We start from the raw sequence: 16932 nt of genomic DNA on the forward strand, positions 1-16932 counted from the left end.
CTCCGCCCGCGAAGGGGCTTCTGGTGTGTGGAAACCTTTTCTCCTTCACGGCTCCCTCCCAGTGGTGCAGGTCCCGTCCATATTTTTAATTTATTTTATTTATTTTTGCTGTGTTGGGTCTTTGTTTCTGTGCGAGGGCTTTCTCTAGTTGCGGCAGGTGGGGGCCACTCTTCATCGCAGTGCGCGGGCCTCTCACTGTCACGGCCTCTCTTGTTGCAGAGCACAGGCTCCAGACGCGCAGGCTCAGTAGTTGTGGCTCACGGGCCTAGTTGCTCCACGGCTTGTGGGATCCTCCCAGACCAGGGCTCGAACCCGTGTCCCCTGCATTAGCAGGCAGACTCTCAACCACTGCGCCACCAGGGAAACCCCCGTCCCTGTTCTTTTGTCTCTGTTTATTCTTTTTTCTTTTGCCTTACCCAGGTACGTGGGGAGTTTCTTGTCTTTTGGGAGGTCTGAGGTCTTCTGCCAGCGTTCAGTAGATGTTCTGTAGGAATTGTTCCACGTGTAGATGTATTTCTGGTGTATCTGTGGGGAGGAAGGTGATCTCCACGTCTTACTCTTCCGCCATCTTCTTCGCCAAGCCCATTTTATTCTTGAATATTTTTTAACTAAGTCCAGTAGAATGAAGGAAACTTCAAAAGGTTATGTTTATAACTTTTAAAAAATGTTTTCTTAATTATGAAAGTAAATATTTTCATATATAGCTACTATATATACATAGATGGATAGGTAATAAATATATACACATGGTTCTAAAATTCAAAAGACACAGAAATGGGAATTCCCTGGCGGTCCAGTGGTTAGGACTTGGTGCTTTCACTGCCAAGGGCCCGGGTCCCATCCCTGGTTTGGGAACTAAGATCCCGCAAGCCGTGCTGCTTGGCCAGAAAAGAAAAAAAAAGACACATAAATGTATGGAGTAAAAAGTAAATATCCTCCTGTTTCCTATTCCCTGGGTATTCGGCCGTCTTCCCCAGGGACCACTGCTCTCACTGGTGTGAGGGTCCTGACAGCGATTCCATGCAGATAAAAGTGTGCGTGACGCGTGTGCATATGTGTATGTGATTATATTCTTTGTATATGTACAAAGTTACATAAGTCTGTCGAATAAAAAGTAGATATCCTCATACATACGTTTTTGCACAGTATCTCTGAAGATAAATTTCTACAAGTGAAATTGCAAGGTTTAAAGGGTCTGGGCACGGTTAATTTTGATTTTTAGTGTCAAATTCCCTCTAAGATTGTACTCATTTATCCTCCAGTCAGCAAGCAGTGCACAGTAGTGCTGCTTTCACCACACCTCTCTGTTGAACTTTTTGATCTTTTCCAATCTGATAGCTGAAAAATACTACCTCACTATAGTTTTAATTTGTGCTGTCGGCCCTCCGTGTCGGTGAGTTCCGATGTGGAATAGCCTTGAGCATTGGAGGACCTTGGTGTCTGGTCCCGGAACTTAATAAAACATGGATGGTACAGATTGACATGGGATTTGTGCCTTTACAACCCATTCAAATTCATACTCTTTTTTGCAATGACATACACTGTTTGTTGGTTCATATACCTACCATGTATATATGAGGCTGTGGAAAGCAGAGGCTTCTTATTTATCTATTTTTAATTTTGACTGAGCAAAAGAAGAAAGAGTAGCTCTTCAGCCCTTCCTCAGAGGAAGTATTAGTTCAGGAGGGACTTTCAGTCAGCATTTGTTTTGTTGAAACATGTACAGTGTTACCCTTGGGAAAGGGGCCCTGGAGTTGTGTGTTATCAGGAGGATGTATTTCTCCTTCTCCTCCCCAGAGAACGTGATGTGTATCTTATCTGAAGAGGTCTGGGTAAGGGAGCATTCTGATCAGCTATTTAGGCTGACCTGTGTCACAGTCTCTCAGAAACAAAGGTGTCCTTTTTCTCCCTGACAGGCAGCCTTGTTTGCAGTCCACAAACTTTTTGAAGAGGAGTATGCTCCCCGGCCTATCCTTGTAAGTTCTCAAATATTTGCATGATGAATTTTGGTTTTTATTAATACTGTCATTTTGAGGGTGGGGTTTTTGTTTTCCTGCCATGGAACTATTGATAGTATCTTTTAGGAACCAGCTACTTGCTTGATTCACCTCCCTTCTTCTACCATCTCTAGATCAATAGCAGCCTTATCCGTGGCAATGTACAGAAAATGAATGTAGCGGTGGTTTGTGGAAGGCAGGCTATTCCAAAGAAGCCTGGCTGAACTGGTCCCCCGAAGCCAAAGGCTCACTCTCGTTAGGGCCCGAGGGCAGATGGACTGGTGTGCTGACCGTGAAGCATCCAACACCAGAGACAGCATGCTGCCAATTCATTAATGCAACAGGCAGGCCCCCATTGCTTGGTGAGAATAGAATAGAGTCAGACAGGGGTGTTAGATGAATCAGATGTTGAACAGCAGGAGACCAGGATAACCTGAGGTATCTGTGGGGAAGTCTTCTCCAGTGGGACTGGAGGTGTGAATCCTAAAGCTTTTTTGGACACTGCTTTTGTCTCCGTGACTTTCCCTTTTCTCTGTTTCTGTGGCTTTCCAACCCCTCCCCTGGGCACTTTGCCTTCATCTGTTCTGACCGTTAAAGAAAACAGTGCTGCCTTGGAGTTTGAGTGCCACAGTTCTCTTCCTTGTAAAAAAACAAAGAAAGTCAGCTTGCTCATTTTATTTTGTTTCTGTGACTGTATTCATAACTCAAGTCTATGCTGTTGACAGAGTTTACTTTGTTCAATTCAGATTTCAGGGACAATTGTTGATAAAAGTGGGCGGACTCTCTCTGGCCAGACCGGGGAGGCGTTTGTCATCAGCGTGTCTCATGCAGACCCACTCTGGTGAGTGATCATTCTTTTCTGACTCCATTCCTTTTGAGGGGATCTTCTGATGACTACAGACTGTGACCCAGGAGGGGATTGCTTCTCTATATTTCTGTGGTACCACTTGTATGAGATGTTGTCTTTCCTTGAAGTACATTCTGACTGCCCTGAGGACGTCAGAAGACACTGCCTAAATGGGTCGATTTGAGGGAGGGGGAGAGTTCTCATACGCCCTGGGCCCACCAGAAAGTTGCCTTTTTGTCTGTAAGTGTCCCCCTTATAGTTTAAGACTGGCTTGGCCTGCTAACAACACTTTAAATCTATTATCAGCACTTAAAAATTTTGCAAGGTGTTTTCACTCCCTGCTTGTGGAACAACCAGAAGTAGTGTAGTTTGAAATAAGGTGGGAATTCGAAAGCTCAGATATTTATCTTTAAAATTTACATGGCTTTTACGTTCTAGTTTGTAACATCTCTCTATTTTTCTGATCAAAATGGTTTAAATTCTGTACCATGAGTGAGATGGAAGCTCCAAGAGTCTATACAGTTTCCTCCTGTGCCTTTCCCGTGCACGTTCTACTCCTGCCTGGAGGCCATGCCTGCCCTGCAGGGTCACCCCGCCACGTGAGCCTTTCAGACCCATCTCTAGGGTCCTCTCTGGGGACCCTTCCCTCTCTTACCAGCCCAGGTCGATGTTCTTCTCAGAGCACTCTATTCACTGTTATTATAGCCTTGGCCATAAAAATAAGAGTCATAGATATTTATTGAGCGTTTGCTGTGTGCCAGGCTTGGTTCTAAGTGCTTTATGAGAGTTCTTTCTTTTAATTTTGGCAACAACACCTTGAGGTAGCTTCTCCTCTTCAGATCTTTTGCTTATTGTTTTAGTTGGGTGGTTTTCTTATTGTTGAGTTTGAAAAATTAAAGAAAATATTTTGGATTCTGTATATGTGTTTTGCAAATATTTGTTCCTAGTCCGTGGCTTGTCTTCTCATGCTCCTAACCATATCTTTTGCGGAGCAGAAGTTTGTAATTTTAGTGAAGTCCAGCTTATCATTTTTTTTTCTTTCTTTCTTTCATGGATCCTACTTCTGGTGTTGTATCTAAAAACTCATCTCCAAACCCATGGACACCTAGATTTTTCTCCTATGTAATCGTTATATATATATTTATATCTTTAATAGTTTTGCAACTTGCAATTAGATCTGTGATCCATTTTGCGTTAATTTTTATGAAAGATGTAAGATCTTTGTCTAGATTAATGTATTCAGATGTGAATGTCCAGTTGTTCCAGTACTGTTTGTTGAAAATACAATCCTTTCTCCATTGGATTGCCTTTGCTCGTTTGTCAAAGATTAGTTGACTGTATTTGTGTGATTCTGTTCCTGGACTCTATTCAGCACCATTGATCTGTTTGTCTGTGCTCTCTCATCAATACCAGAGATTCCTTTAGCTTCAGTGAGTGTTGAAGTCGAGTAGTACCAGTGCTTTGACTTTGTTCTTCTACAGTAGCTAATTGTATTAGCTATTCTGGGTTGTTTGCTTCATCATGTAAACTTTAGAATCAGTTTGTTGATATCCACAAAATAACTTGCTGGAATTTTTACTGGCATTTTGTAAATGTATATAAAATTGGGAAGAATTGACATCTTAACTATATTGTCTTCCTGTTGATGAACATCGGATAGATCTCCATTTATTTAGATCTGCCTTGATTTCTTTCATCAGAGTTTTGTAGTTATACACAAGTATTTCATTTATTTTGGTGCCATTGTAAATAATGTGTTTCGTATTTCAAATTTCAATTGCTCATTGCTGGTATATAGGTAAACAGTTGACTTTTGTATATGAAGCTTGTGCTTTACAACCTTGGTTCTAAGAATTTTTTAGATGATTCTTTAGAACAGATAGTCTTATCTGTGAACAAAGACAAATTTATTTCTTCCTTTCCAATCTGTATACCTTTTCTTTTCCATCTTCTCTTATTGCCTCACCTAGGACTCCCAGCATGATGTTTAGCAAGAGGTGAAAGCGGGCATCCTTGTCTTGTTCCCGATCTTGCGGGGAAAGCATCTAGTTCTGTATCATTAAGTATGATGTTAGTTATAGGTTTTTTATAGACCTTCTTTATCAAGCGGAGGAAGTTCCCCTCTATTCCTAGTTTACTAAGAGTTTTTATCAGGAATGGGAGTTGGGTATTTGTTTGTTAAATAAACTTTTTATTTTGGAATAATTTCAGATTTACAGAAAAGTTGCAAAGATAGTACAGAGAATTCCCATATGCTCTTCATCTAGTTTTTTCTAATGAGACATCTTGCATTAACTGTGGTACTTTTGTCAAAACTAAAAGTATATTACTATTAACTAACTCCTGACTTTATCCTGGTTTCAGGTTTTTCCACTAATGTCCTTTCTCTGTTCCAGGATCTAATCTAGTATATCACATTGCACTTAGAAATCATAGTAAAAGAAAAAAAGTAAAATGTGAAAAAATAAAAGATGACATAGTCCTGTCACTTCATAGTTAATTCTTGAATTCCTGAAGACTTCAGCAGCTCCCACTGAGTGTGATTTTGGAGGGGTTTTAGCAGCTCTGCTTTGATCTATTTAATTTTAGTCTGCAGTAAGTTTCATTTGCAAAACAGAGAGCCCCTTGGTTACAAATTAATTTATAAGAGGACAAATTCTAAGTGCAAGGTCACGTTGCAATTCAGTTGGAGCAAGGACTGAGTCTTGGTCTTCAAGACCCCCGAAGTGGCTTCCATGTGCCATTAATGTTCCTTCTACCTCCAAGATTTTCCTTTTTCTTTCTCTTAAGTATTGCTTTCCAGTGTTTATTAGCAGTGGTAGTTTGCAGACATTTCTGTTTCCTGGTATACCATTAACTAAACGGTGAACTTATTTAAGGAGTCACATCCGTAGGCAGCATCTAATGTTGGAGACATGGGCAGAAATATTTAGTGTTGCAGGGAACTTCAGTGAGGTGGCTTTGACTGGAGCTGAATAAACTTGCTTTGAATCAGGAGACTTACTATCTACTTGGTTTTAAATGTACTCCTTTCTTTATCATAACTTTTTATATGTATAAATATTTAGAATAGAAGAGGGTACTTCTAATACCTTCTTTTTCTTTTTCCAGCATTGGATTAAATTGTGCTCTGGGTGCAGCTGAAATGAGACCTTTTATTGAAACAATTGGAAAATGTACAACAGCCTATGTCCTCTGTTATCCCAACGCAGGTGTGTGTTTCAAGGGAGTCACACATAGGAAATGCAAATACACAAGACCTGGGTAGATAGGGTAACAGATCTGGATTAAAAGAGTTCGTTTTGCAGGTCTTAGTATATAGTTGACTTTCAATAGGAATTTTCTAAATGAAGAGTATTCGGGTCTAGACCACTGTTTCCCTCTAGACTTGAAGGAACAGTTTGGCTCAGCCTGAGAGGGTCAGAAGTGGACAGGACTTGGGGGCATGAAGCCTAGTCATAACTTATCTGGCCAGAGCTTTGGAATTGGTGCCAGTCCTTGCCATGTGGGCGTGGCCAAAGAGATGAGTGCAAAGAACGTGAGAGAGAGAGCCCTCTTCTTTGTTCCACTGTATCGACAAAAGAGCCTGTTACTTTTCTCCTTTTTAAAAGTTAGGACTTAATGGTATATAAAAATTCCTAAGATAAATGTAGACAGTTTTCAGACTATCCATTTAATATTGGTAATCCATTCTGGGTTAACCAGATTTCCTGGTGAATGTTTCTGAGCACCAGTTAACTACTTGGGGCTAAAAATCATTTTCCAGCCTTCTTTCTCCAAATATGTACATTTTAATGTGCAGTAAATTTTATTTTCCACCAGGAGTAAGATAACTGGAAGGGGATAATAAATAAAACAGGAAATTGGAAAATTAGATGCTAAAGTCTTACTTGGGAAAACTTACTTGAGAGGAGATGGGTTGTGTTTTGCTTGTTTTTAATTGCATGTCTGGTGCTCATTAGTTCAAAGCATGTGTGGTACTCTTCCAACCCCTAACCCTAGGCGTCTAGGAGACAAGAATGAATTTCCTTTACAGAAAAGGGAGGGATAGGGATAGGGAAATTCTGTCTCATGTAGTAGTGATGCTTTTCTTTCAAATAGAAAAGAAATAATGGATGTTTATTTTCCTCTGTGATTTTACTGTTGGTCTGGTATGGCGTCTCTGTACTTATTATGTTTAATGTTAAGAATTCTTACTTGTTTTTGCAAGTAATCACGATTTAATTATAAATATTTTTCTAACATTTTAACCTAAAGCCTTTACAAATACTATGTCATTTGTTAAAGTAGTTTCCAGTAATGGCTGAAATATACTTTCTTAGGTCTTCCCAATACCTTCGGTGAATATGATGAAACTCCGCACGTGATGGCCATGCACTTAAAGGTCAAGAATCCTCTTTCACTTCGTTTTTAAGAGATAGAGAAATGGAATTTTTGATTTAGAATATCTAGAAGTAGACTTTTCCCCTAAAGAAATCCCAGTGTATATATAAAAAATAAAAGCTTAAGGTGAATTAAAATGATGGAGGCAGAGGGAGGGGCTCACTGTCAGCATCCTTCTCCACAGTGGGTACTAGTGGCTATTGGGAAATTCTCAGAGAGGTCCAGCCCAAACTAACTGAAACTCGGCTCTCCTCTGCAGCCCTCCCAGGTGGTCCCCTCCACCCCGCAGACTGCTGGGTGGAGTCTATGTCTCCTAGCTCCCCACTGTCACCTCCCCCATTCTCCTTCTCTCACATACACCTCCCATCTTTGAATCCCAGGTCATGAAACCATACTACCCATGACCCCTCCTTATCACTAACCCCTGGGTCTCTTTTCCCTCATTCCTTGAATTTTTAGCTTCTGGCTTACCGACATTCTCTCCTAAACTATTTCTCACTTAATTCTTATGTTTTCAGTACCTTATGTAGATGCTCTTTTCAATACTCTGACTTCTCACTTCCTTGACTTCCTCTCTCTCGGTTATCTTGTGCTTCTTTCAAACCAGCTGTGGTTAAACTCCAGCTTTCAAACCAACTGTGGTTAAGCTCCAGACCTGCACTGTGTAATATGTGTAGCCACATGTGTAACCTCTACCACATGTGGTCATTGGAGCATTTGAAATGTGGCTGTTGTGACTGAGGAACTGAATTTTTAATTCTTTAAACATTTGAATTTAAATTTAAAAACTGAATACGTATTATTGGAAAATGCATTACTTAGCTCACATTCATTCTGCTCAGCATACGGGTAAAAAAAAAAACTTTGTTGTGATCAGATAGGCAAATATCTCATTGCATTTCATAGTATCTGAACTGGTCTCTGCTTTTAACCTTATGTCTAAGGCTTATCAAAGCTTGATATCTAGAGTTAAGTATGTTTAGCTCTCTTTTAAATGGAAAATTAGTTATTCAGGAAATGCAGAGTTTCTGTTGAATTGGTAGTGGTGAGCTTAGAATTCAGATGAACTCTCTGAAACTTTTTCTTTTCCTAAATGCAGGATTTTGCTATGGACGGCTTGGTCAATATAGTTGGTGGGTGCTGTGGTACGACACCAGATCATATCAGGTGATAATCCTTTCTAAGTATTTTACCTTTTGTTATGGGATGAATTGTGTCCCCAAAATTCATAGGTTGAAGCCCTAATCCCCAATTCCTCTGAATGTGCCTGTATTTAGAGGTAGGGCCTTTAAGGAGGTAATTAAGGTAAAATGAGGTCATATGAATGGATCCTGATCCAATGTGACTGGTGAGGACACAGGCACACACAGGAAGGGGCCATGTGAAGACCCAGGGAGAAGATAGCCAGTTACAAACCAAAGAGAGGTCTAAGAGGAAACCAGTCCTACTGACACCTTGACCTGAGACTTCTAGCCTCCAGAACTTGAAGAAATAAATTTTGCTGTTTAAACTACCTAGTCTGTGGTATTTCGTTATGGCAGCCCTAGCAAACTAAGATACTTTATATTATGAAAAATTCCAAAAATTAAAGTAGAAAAATAATAAAATGAACCCCCATGCACCTATTGCATAGTTTCCATAATTTTCAGCATTTTGCTATTCTTATTTTATTTATTCTCCAACTTTTTTTTCCCTTAGACTATTGTAAAGCAAATCCTACATATCTTTTTTTTTAATTAATTTTTGTTGGAGTATAGTTGCTTTACAATGTTGTGTTAGTTTCTGCTGTACAGCAAAGTAAATCAGCTATACGTATACATATATCCCCTCTTTTTTGGATTTCTTTCCCATTTAGGTCACCACTGAGCATTGAGTAGAGTTCCCTGTGCTATAATATGTTCACATCAGTTATCTGTTTTATACATAGTATCAATAGTGCATATATGTCAATCCCAATCTCCCAATTCATCCCACCTCCCCTTCCCCCTTGGTATCTGTACATTTGTTCTCTATGTTTGTGTCTCTATTTCTGCTTTGCAAATAAGATCATCTATACCATTTTTCTAAATTCCACATATATGCATTAATATACGATATTTGTTTTTCTCTTTCTGACTTACTTCACTCTGTATGACAGTCCCTCGGTCCATCCGTGTCTCTGCAAGTGACCCAATTTCGTTTCTTTTTATGGCTGAGTAATATTCCATTGTATATATGTACCACATCTTCTTTGTCCATTCTTCTGTTGGACATTTAGTTGCTTCCATGTCCTGACTATTGTAAATAGAGCTGCAATGAACATTGTGGTACATGACTCTTTTTGAATTATGGTTTTCTCAGGGTATATGCCTAGTAGTGGGATTGCTGGGTTTTGTGGTAACCCCATTTTTAGTTTTTTAAGGAGCTTCCATACTTTTTTCCATAGTGGCTGTATGAATTTACATTCCCACCAACAGAGTAAGAGAGTCCCCTTTTCTCCACACCCTCTCCAGCATTTGTTGTTTGTAGATTTTTTGATGATGGCCATTCTGACTGGTGTGAGGTGATACCTCATTGTAGTTTTGAAGCAAATCCTAGATATCTTAACACTCTACCTTTAAATTCCTGAATAATATTCCAGTGGTCAAAGAGGGACAGCCGATATTTCTTGTGGGCAAATACCTGCCTCCACTAGATTCTCTCATGAAAGGAAGAGACAATAAGCAACAGGCACCTTGAGGTCAACAGGAGTGTCTTCACCTCGCCTGACACAGTCACTGCTTAACCCACGTTGTAGAGTGAGGACATGAAGGAAGGGGGTGGGAGACAAGGGCATGGCGAAGGGTGTGTTTAAGTCCCTGCAGTTTCGTGGTTTATAAGAAGATTGGAAAGATTGGAATTGAGTGGAATAAAACACAGTTGAGGACTGTTTGTATTTGTTTTTTTTCCCTAGAGTGACTGATGATCATATTTTGAGCCAGTCTGCTTGCATGCCTATAATATGTTCACTGTACTGAACTGCCTAATGTTGCACTGAGTTTGTTGACTTCCATGATAGACTCTATGAAGAGTCTCTATAATTTTTTAAACATAACATCTTTTAAATAATATCTGAAAGTTATCAGTAGTTGAGGATAGCTTATCTTTGGATCTCTTTTTTTTTTTAAGATCATCTCCTCCTTTATAAAAAGAGTTGTGTTTTTTGTTTTTTAACATCTTTATTGGAATATAATTGCTTTACAATGGTATGTTAGTTTCTGCTTTATAACAAAGTGGATCAGTTATATATATATACATATGTTCCCATATCTCTTCCCTCTTGCATCTCCCTCCTTCCCACCTTCCCTATCCCACCCCTCTAGGTGGTCACAAACCACCGAACTGATCTCCCTGTGCTATGCGGCTGCTTCCTACTAACTATCTATTTTACATTTGGTAGTGTATATATGTCCATACCACTCTCTCACTTTGTCACAGCTTACCCATGCCACTCTCTCACTTTGTCACAGCTTACCCTTCCGCCTCCCCATATCCTCAAGTCCATTCTCTAGTAGGTCTGTGTCTTTATTCCCGTCTTACCCCTAGGTTCTTTTTTTTGCTGTACGCGGGCCTCTCACTGCTGTGGCCTCCCCTGTAGTGGAGCGCAGGCTCCGGACGCGCAGGCCCAGCGGCCATGGCTCACGGGCCCAGCCGCTCCACGGCATGTGGAATCCTCCCAGACCGGGGCACGAACCTGCATCCCCTGCATCGGCAGGTGGACACTCAACCACTGCGCCACCAGGGAAGCCCTCTTAGAGTCCATATATATGTGTTAAGCATACGGTATTTGTTTTTCTCTTTCTGACTTACTTCACTCTGTATGACAGACTCTAGGTCCATCCACCTCACTACAGATGATCAACATCATTAATCATTAGAGAAATGCAAATCAAAACTACAATGAGATATCATCTCACACTGGTCAGAATGGCCATCATCAAAAAATCTAGAAACAATAAATGCTGGAGAGGGTGTGGAGAAAAGGGAACACTCTTGCACTGTTGGTGGGAATGTAAATTGATACAGCCACTATGGAGAACAGTATGGAGGTTCCTTAAAAAACTACAAATAGAACTACCATACGACCCAGCAATCCCACTACTGGGCATATACCCTGAGAAAACCATAATTCAAAAAGAGTCATGTACCAAAGTGTTCATTGCAGCTCTATTTACAATAGCCAGGACATGGAAGCAACCTAAGTGTCCATCATCGGATGAATGGATAAAGAAGATGTGGCACATATATACAATGGAATATTACTCAGCCATAAAAAGAAATGAAATTGAGATATTTGTAAAAGAGTTGTTTAAAAAAAGAGTTGTTTAAAAAACAACTTTAAAAAAGTTGTTTTAAAAGAGTGTGTGTGGGTTTGTGTGTGTATGTCTATCTATCTCTGCATATATATTTGCTGCTTTTACTTTGCCATTCATATACTCATTTGGGGGGCAGTAGAGTGAGCAGTTCATTCTGGTCCTGATAAATTTAGTAGAGCAGCCAGATTTTTCCAGGCTGATCAGAAGACATATTTCATCGAAGCTGATAAGGTTCAAAAGAGTATGGATAATTAAAACAAATTTTTAGGAGTAATAATTTTGGAGTTTCAGTGATGTATTACTCTTTACCCTCCTTACCATATGTGTGCTTGAAAAAAACAGACCTAAAGGATTTAATTTCCTTCACTCCTGGCACCTCCTCTCCTATTTGCTTTCCTTCTCAACAATGAAGCCTGTTTTTCTTTTAAATTACCATGTGGATTTGATGGAGTTAAGGATATCTTCAGGTTTGGGAAGGGGTGGAGGAGATTTGCTATTAGCGTTTGTACAAACCATCACATCTGTAGGTTCACATCTGTGAGCACAGAAATTGGTACAATCAGTGCACAGCAACGGGGCAGATACAGAAATGTTAAAGATTATAGATTCATTTTCTGCATTACTGAGAAAACTGAAAAGCACAGTTGCTGCTTTACATTTGGAACTAGGTATATAATTATATTAAACAGACTTAATTTCATAGGTGGAAATTAGTTTAATTGAATTTTGTTTGGATTTAATGGATATCGTGTTTTCTCTTTTAACTCAGAGAAATTGCTGAAGCTGTGAAAAACTATAAGCCTAGAGTTCCACCTGCCACTGTTTTCGAAGGGCATATGCTACTGTCTGGTAAGTCATAAAGACATGATTTTTTATGATTTCAGAAATCGTTTGTAGATTGTTAGTATGTTTAGTCTACGTGGTAGTGATATTTCTGCCACAGAACTTGTTTATTAGGTCAAAGAAGTGTACATATTTTTCTTGGTACTTAAATGAATTCTAGTAAAGGACGCTTTGGTTTTTTTTAGGGGTGAGAGCGGGAAGATACTGACTTCAGGGAAATGTGAATGAAAGCACAGGTAGTGGCCTTGGTCAAACTTATTGTGCACTGCTTTGAAAACGTACATAGGCCACAGCCTAACACTTTTAATCATCAGATTTGCTGCTAGTTCCTAAAAAATCTAGCCCAGGCTTAAGGTTTTTTAATGATGGTAGCCTCTTCCTAGAAAATTTTGTTTGCTTCTATAACATTATTGTCATGCTCTTACGTTGGCTGTGTGTTTAGGCTTTACAAAGAGTTGTGATATTTATTATTCTGTTTTGTTCTCAACAGCCCTGTGGAGTAGGCAACTTCCGTTTTTCAGAATGAGCTCTGATATTCACAAAAGGAACATTAGTAAAATAGATTATCATGCCAACTATTAGAAAAATAACTTTAAATTTTATATTTTTCCCATAATACTTTAATGATGTATTCTTAGATAGTATCTTTAAGCAAAAAAAAAAAAAAAAAGTGTATACAGATTTTAGAGAACCTGCAAATAGCACACATATGGAATTATGCACCCTAATAATGGAGAATTTAATGTTTCTCTAAATTGATGTATTTTTGTTCCATATGTTCTCCTAAGAAAAATGAAATAAAATGACAGTGAAATAAAATAAAAGTGACAGCAAAAGTAATACCCACTTTTCTCACTCAGAACATATTGTATAGAATTACTCCCAGTGAGTGAAAATAAAGTTGTGTTAGAAATATGCCTCTTCAGGCTACCCTGTTTTTACTTTTATACTCTAGAAGGTGGGATGAGATTAGAAGAAGAGGGATTTGTGATTTATGACACACTCCCTACCCTGAAGAAGTGGCTTTTGTCAGAGAAAGGTGTGGTAGGATAGTTTCTTTCAACCTTAGATCTTAAAGCTATTAATTGACTTCAGCCAAGGACTAAGTTGAAATTGTTAGCCTTTGCCAAAATGGAAACATGAAAGAACCATTTAGTTATGATTTTTAAAGAGTTTATGTGTAAGAATGAAAGAATTCTTTCTTCTGATTTGAATTTCATGTGCTATTTCTAAATTGTTTTAAAAATCACCTTCAATCAGATTTTAAAAGAATGGCACCAAATATACTCCTTTTAATTGTTCTTTTATAAATTGCAGACTTGAGAACAATGTAAATTTTTTTTAACTTTTTAATTTATTTTTTAATTTTTGGCTGCACTGGGTCTTCGTTGCTGTACGCAGGCTTTCTCTAGTTGCAGGGAGCGAGGACTACTTTTCGTTGCAGTGCAGTGGCTTCTCTTGCTGTGGAGCACGGGCTCTAGGTGCTCGGGCTTCAGTAGTTGCAGCACGTGGACTCAGTAGTTGTGGCTCGCGGGCTCCAGAGCGCAGGCTCAGTAGTTGTGGCGCACGGGCTTAATTGCTCTGCAGCATGTGGGATCTTCCTGGACCAGGGCTTGAACCCGTGTCCCTGCATTGGCAGGCAGATTCTTAACCACTGCGCCACCAGGGAAGTCTGAGAACAATGCAGTTTTTGTGTCAGATACTTCACATTCATAATAGATCAGAAATGCTTTGTGTGAAATGCTTTTAGGGCAACACCACAGGTTCCCTTCGCCATTTAAATTCTGGCAGCCCTGCTTGTCTGCCCTGGGAACCCCAGGGTCTGACTAAGGGTCGACATGGAGGGGAGGGGCTGTGAGGATGTTACCAATGGGAAAGGAAATCACAGCCCAAACTGGAAAGTGATAGTCTTCCCAGTCGGGGAACAGAAGACCTGGAATAGTTTTGTAATTACCTATCTTCATTATTTTCCTCTCCCTCATGTCTGTTTCTTCCTCAACCAATGCTTTGGGAAAGGACTCAAAAGCCATTTCCTTTTATTAACAAGAACAGCTGGTGCTAATTTTATAAGCTTGATAACGCTTATCAGTGTTACCTAGTCTCATTTTTACAGTAACATTGTGAGGCAGATACTTCTGCTGTCTCTATTTTATAAGCTTAGAGGCTCTGCGAGAAGTGCCCCAGAGTGTTCACTGAGTCGGCTGTGCAGGGCTCAGACCCTAAGGCTGGCTTCCCGAGAGCCTGCTTGTAACCATCTAGGAAGACTTCTGCTCCTAATACTGTAGATACAATGAGTAGAACAAACCGGTTAAAGGCCTTTTCCTGTAGCGATACTGTATGCTGCATGTTGCTTTTTTACCTCAGTGTAATGTGTCCACATTAATTATCTGATATTTGCCCCTAAATCAGCCTGTAATAGTGGAGATGATATTGTCCCTTTGCAAATAAGGAAGGAGGAGCAGAAAGCCCAGGTGGCTTGCCCGGAGTCAGCCATCTCCCAGGGCTCAGCCCAGGTCCTTCCTCGTGACCCTGTTAGGCCTTGCTGGTTACTCGTTCTTGGCTTCTGGATCAAAGAGACGAGATAAAGCTCTAAACACACTGTTGGTGGGATTAAGAAGGCTTGCTCCATCAGGCTTCAAGCCGATGTCTGAATGGACAGCTGTAGGGCAGTCCTTAGATTCTAACTTCATGGTTTTTGCACCAGGCTCTTGGCTACATAAGAATATGATGGTAATTTTTCCTTGTTTCTCAGAGCTGATATGATTCAGCTCTTGAGAGAAATTTGCAATTTAAAACCCTGAAATATTTCTTCTTTTGAGAGTTCTGGTTATAAACATAGAGCCTTTTGTTGTGTTTAAATATCCCTAGGGGGGATGGCCATGACCCTTTTTCCACGTTGGGTCTCCTTAGCTAGTCAGACGGGCTGTGGCACAGAAAGTTCTTTTCTTTCTCATGAAAACATTTATTTTCTGTCTGTCTCATGTCGTTACATGCATATTCAGAAAATTTTCAAAATGCTTCTCCTTTCAAGGTCTAGAGCCCTTCAGGATCGGCCCGCACACCAACTTTGTTAATATTGGAGAGCGCTGTAACGTTGCAGGATCCAGGAAGTTTGCTAAACTCATCATGACAGGAAATTATGAAGTGAGTATCTAAATAAGACCCTCGAGGCATCTGCCAGGCTTTTGGCTAAGACAGCACGCAAGTGAAACAGCTCTGCCTTTGATAATCATTAGCAGAGCTGCTGGGAAGTGTGAGAAGAATGGTAGAGTGTGTTTGTAGCTGGCAGAGCTGGTGGGAGGATGAGGCTTCGAAAAGTCATAGCTGCCCTTGTCAATATTTTTCAAAAAAATTCATCCAGGGTATGAAGTGGGATGAGATGGGAGACACCCAGGTTCTAGCTATTTCTGTTAATTGTGAAATACATTTAAAAATTTGAGGATACTTTTCATTTTGGCTTCTCACAAATCTTTCCAAGAAAAGGGAAGGCCAAGACAATTCCTATTCATTTCCTCATGACCACATCAGACACTGACTAATGTGGTATTATTGATTCTGTTCACTGTAAAATAAGCTAAACAAACACAAAGCTTGCAAGGTAGTTTCACCATAGGATTCTTAAACTAGGTCACTGTAAGGATGAGCAAAATTTAATCCAAGTAGAGCCCGCTCTAAAAATCTGGACAAATTTTTTTTTCTTATGCAAATACAAAGTTAAAAATGGAGGAACTTGATCTGAGCTTTAATGATAGCCTTTGCAACCTTTAGGAAATAGATCTTCCAGCAACCAGTATCAAAGCAGACTTAGTTCTAATCACAAAGAAAGGGCTCATTTATCATCCTTTATGGACTTGTTAATGACTGCTCGGTGGCCTCCCTCAGAGATCTCCTCTGCAGGTAGGTCAGTAGGGCCTGGTTACCTGGTTCCTGACAGTTCCTGTCAGTCCTATTCTCTTCGTTCCCGCTGCTGCCTAGCCAGCACGTGCTGCTGCCATGGTCCTCCCCAGTTTAGAAGCTTTCACGGGGTGGCTTTTTTTGCACATGGTATAAAACCCAAACTCCTTTAGACCATCATCCACATAGACACCAAACTGCCTTCCATCCTGATCTGTCATCTGAACATTCCAGGAGGCTTGCTTCTGCCTCCAGGCCTTTGTTCCTGTTTGTTCCCTTCTGCAGTCCTGATGACCCTTCATGGTTGTTTAGGGTTCTTCAGTTGGCAGTATTTCTATTTCTGTTTTGATTCTTAAGACCATTCTGTGGTGTCCCTTTCAGCTCTCAGATTTGATACATTTGCTACTGAGAGCAGACGGCGTTTTAGGAAGAAGCAAACAAGTCGGAGTGATATCTGTCATCTTATAAGGTCTTACTATTGAATATATGCCAGTCACTGTGCTGAGCGCTATACAGCATTGCTCGTGTAATCTTTACAGACCTGTGAGTTAGGTGCTGCTATTATCCCCATTTTACAGGTGTGCGGCTGGAGGTTTGGGGGAGGTTAAACCACTCGCCTACTGTTTGACAGCAA

General features: G+C 40.1%; 1 protein-coding gene across 2 annotated transcripts in view; it reads left to right on the forward strand.

The window, feature by feature from the left end:
• The window catches only part of MTR (5-methyltetrahydrofolate-homocysteine methyltransferase), a 114293-nt gene that overhangs the window by 27838 nt on the left and 69523 nt on the right, over window positions 1-16932 (forward strand). For both annotated transcript variants that reach the window (XM_022553110.3, XM_022553111.3), the window contains exons 7-13: window positions 1917-1976; window positions 2744-2838; window positions 5956-6056; window positions 7167-7228; window positions 8327-8394; window positions 12331-12410; window positions 15436-15548. In XM_022553110.3, coding sequence (XP_022408818.1) covers window positions 1917-1976; window positions 2744-2838; window positions 5956-6056; window positions 7167-7228; window positions 8327-8394; window positions 12331-12410; window positions 15436-15548 — 579 coding nt within the window. The remainder of the gene's footprint in view (window positions 1-1916; window positions 1977-2743; window positions 2839-5955; window positions 6057-7166; window positions 7229-8326; window positions 8395-12330; window positions 12411-15435; window positions 15549-16932) is intronic.

This window comes from Delphinapterus leucas, chromosome 16 (assembly GCF_059928025.1).
Source record: "Delphinapterus leucas isolate spDelLeu-1000000601 "Yukka" chromosome 16, BTC_Dleu_Yukka2, whole genome shotgun sequence".
Lineage (NCBI taxonomy): Eukaryota > Metazoa > Chordata > Mammalia > Artiodactyla > Monodontidae > Delphinapterus > Delphinapterus leucas.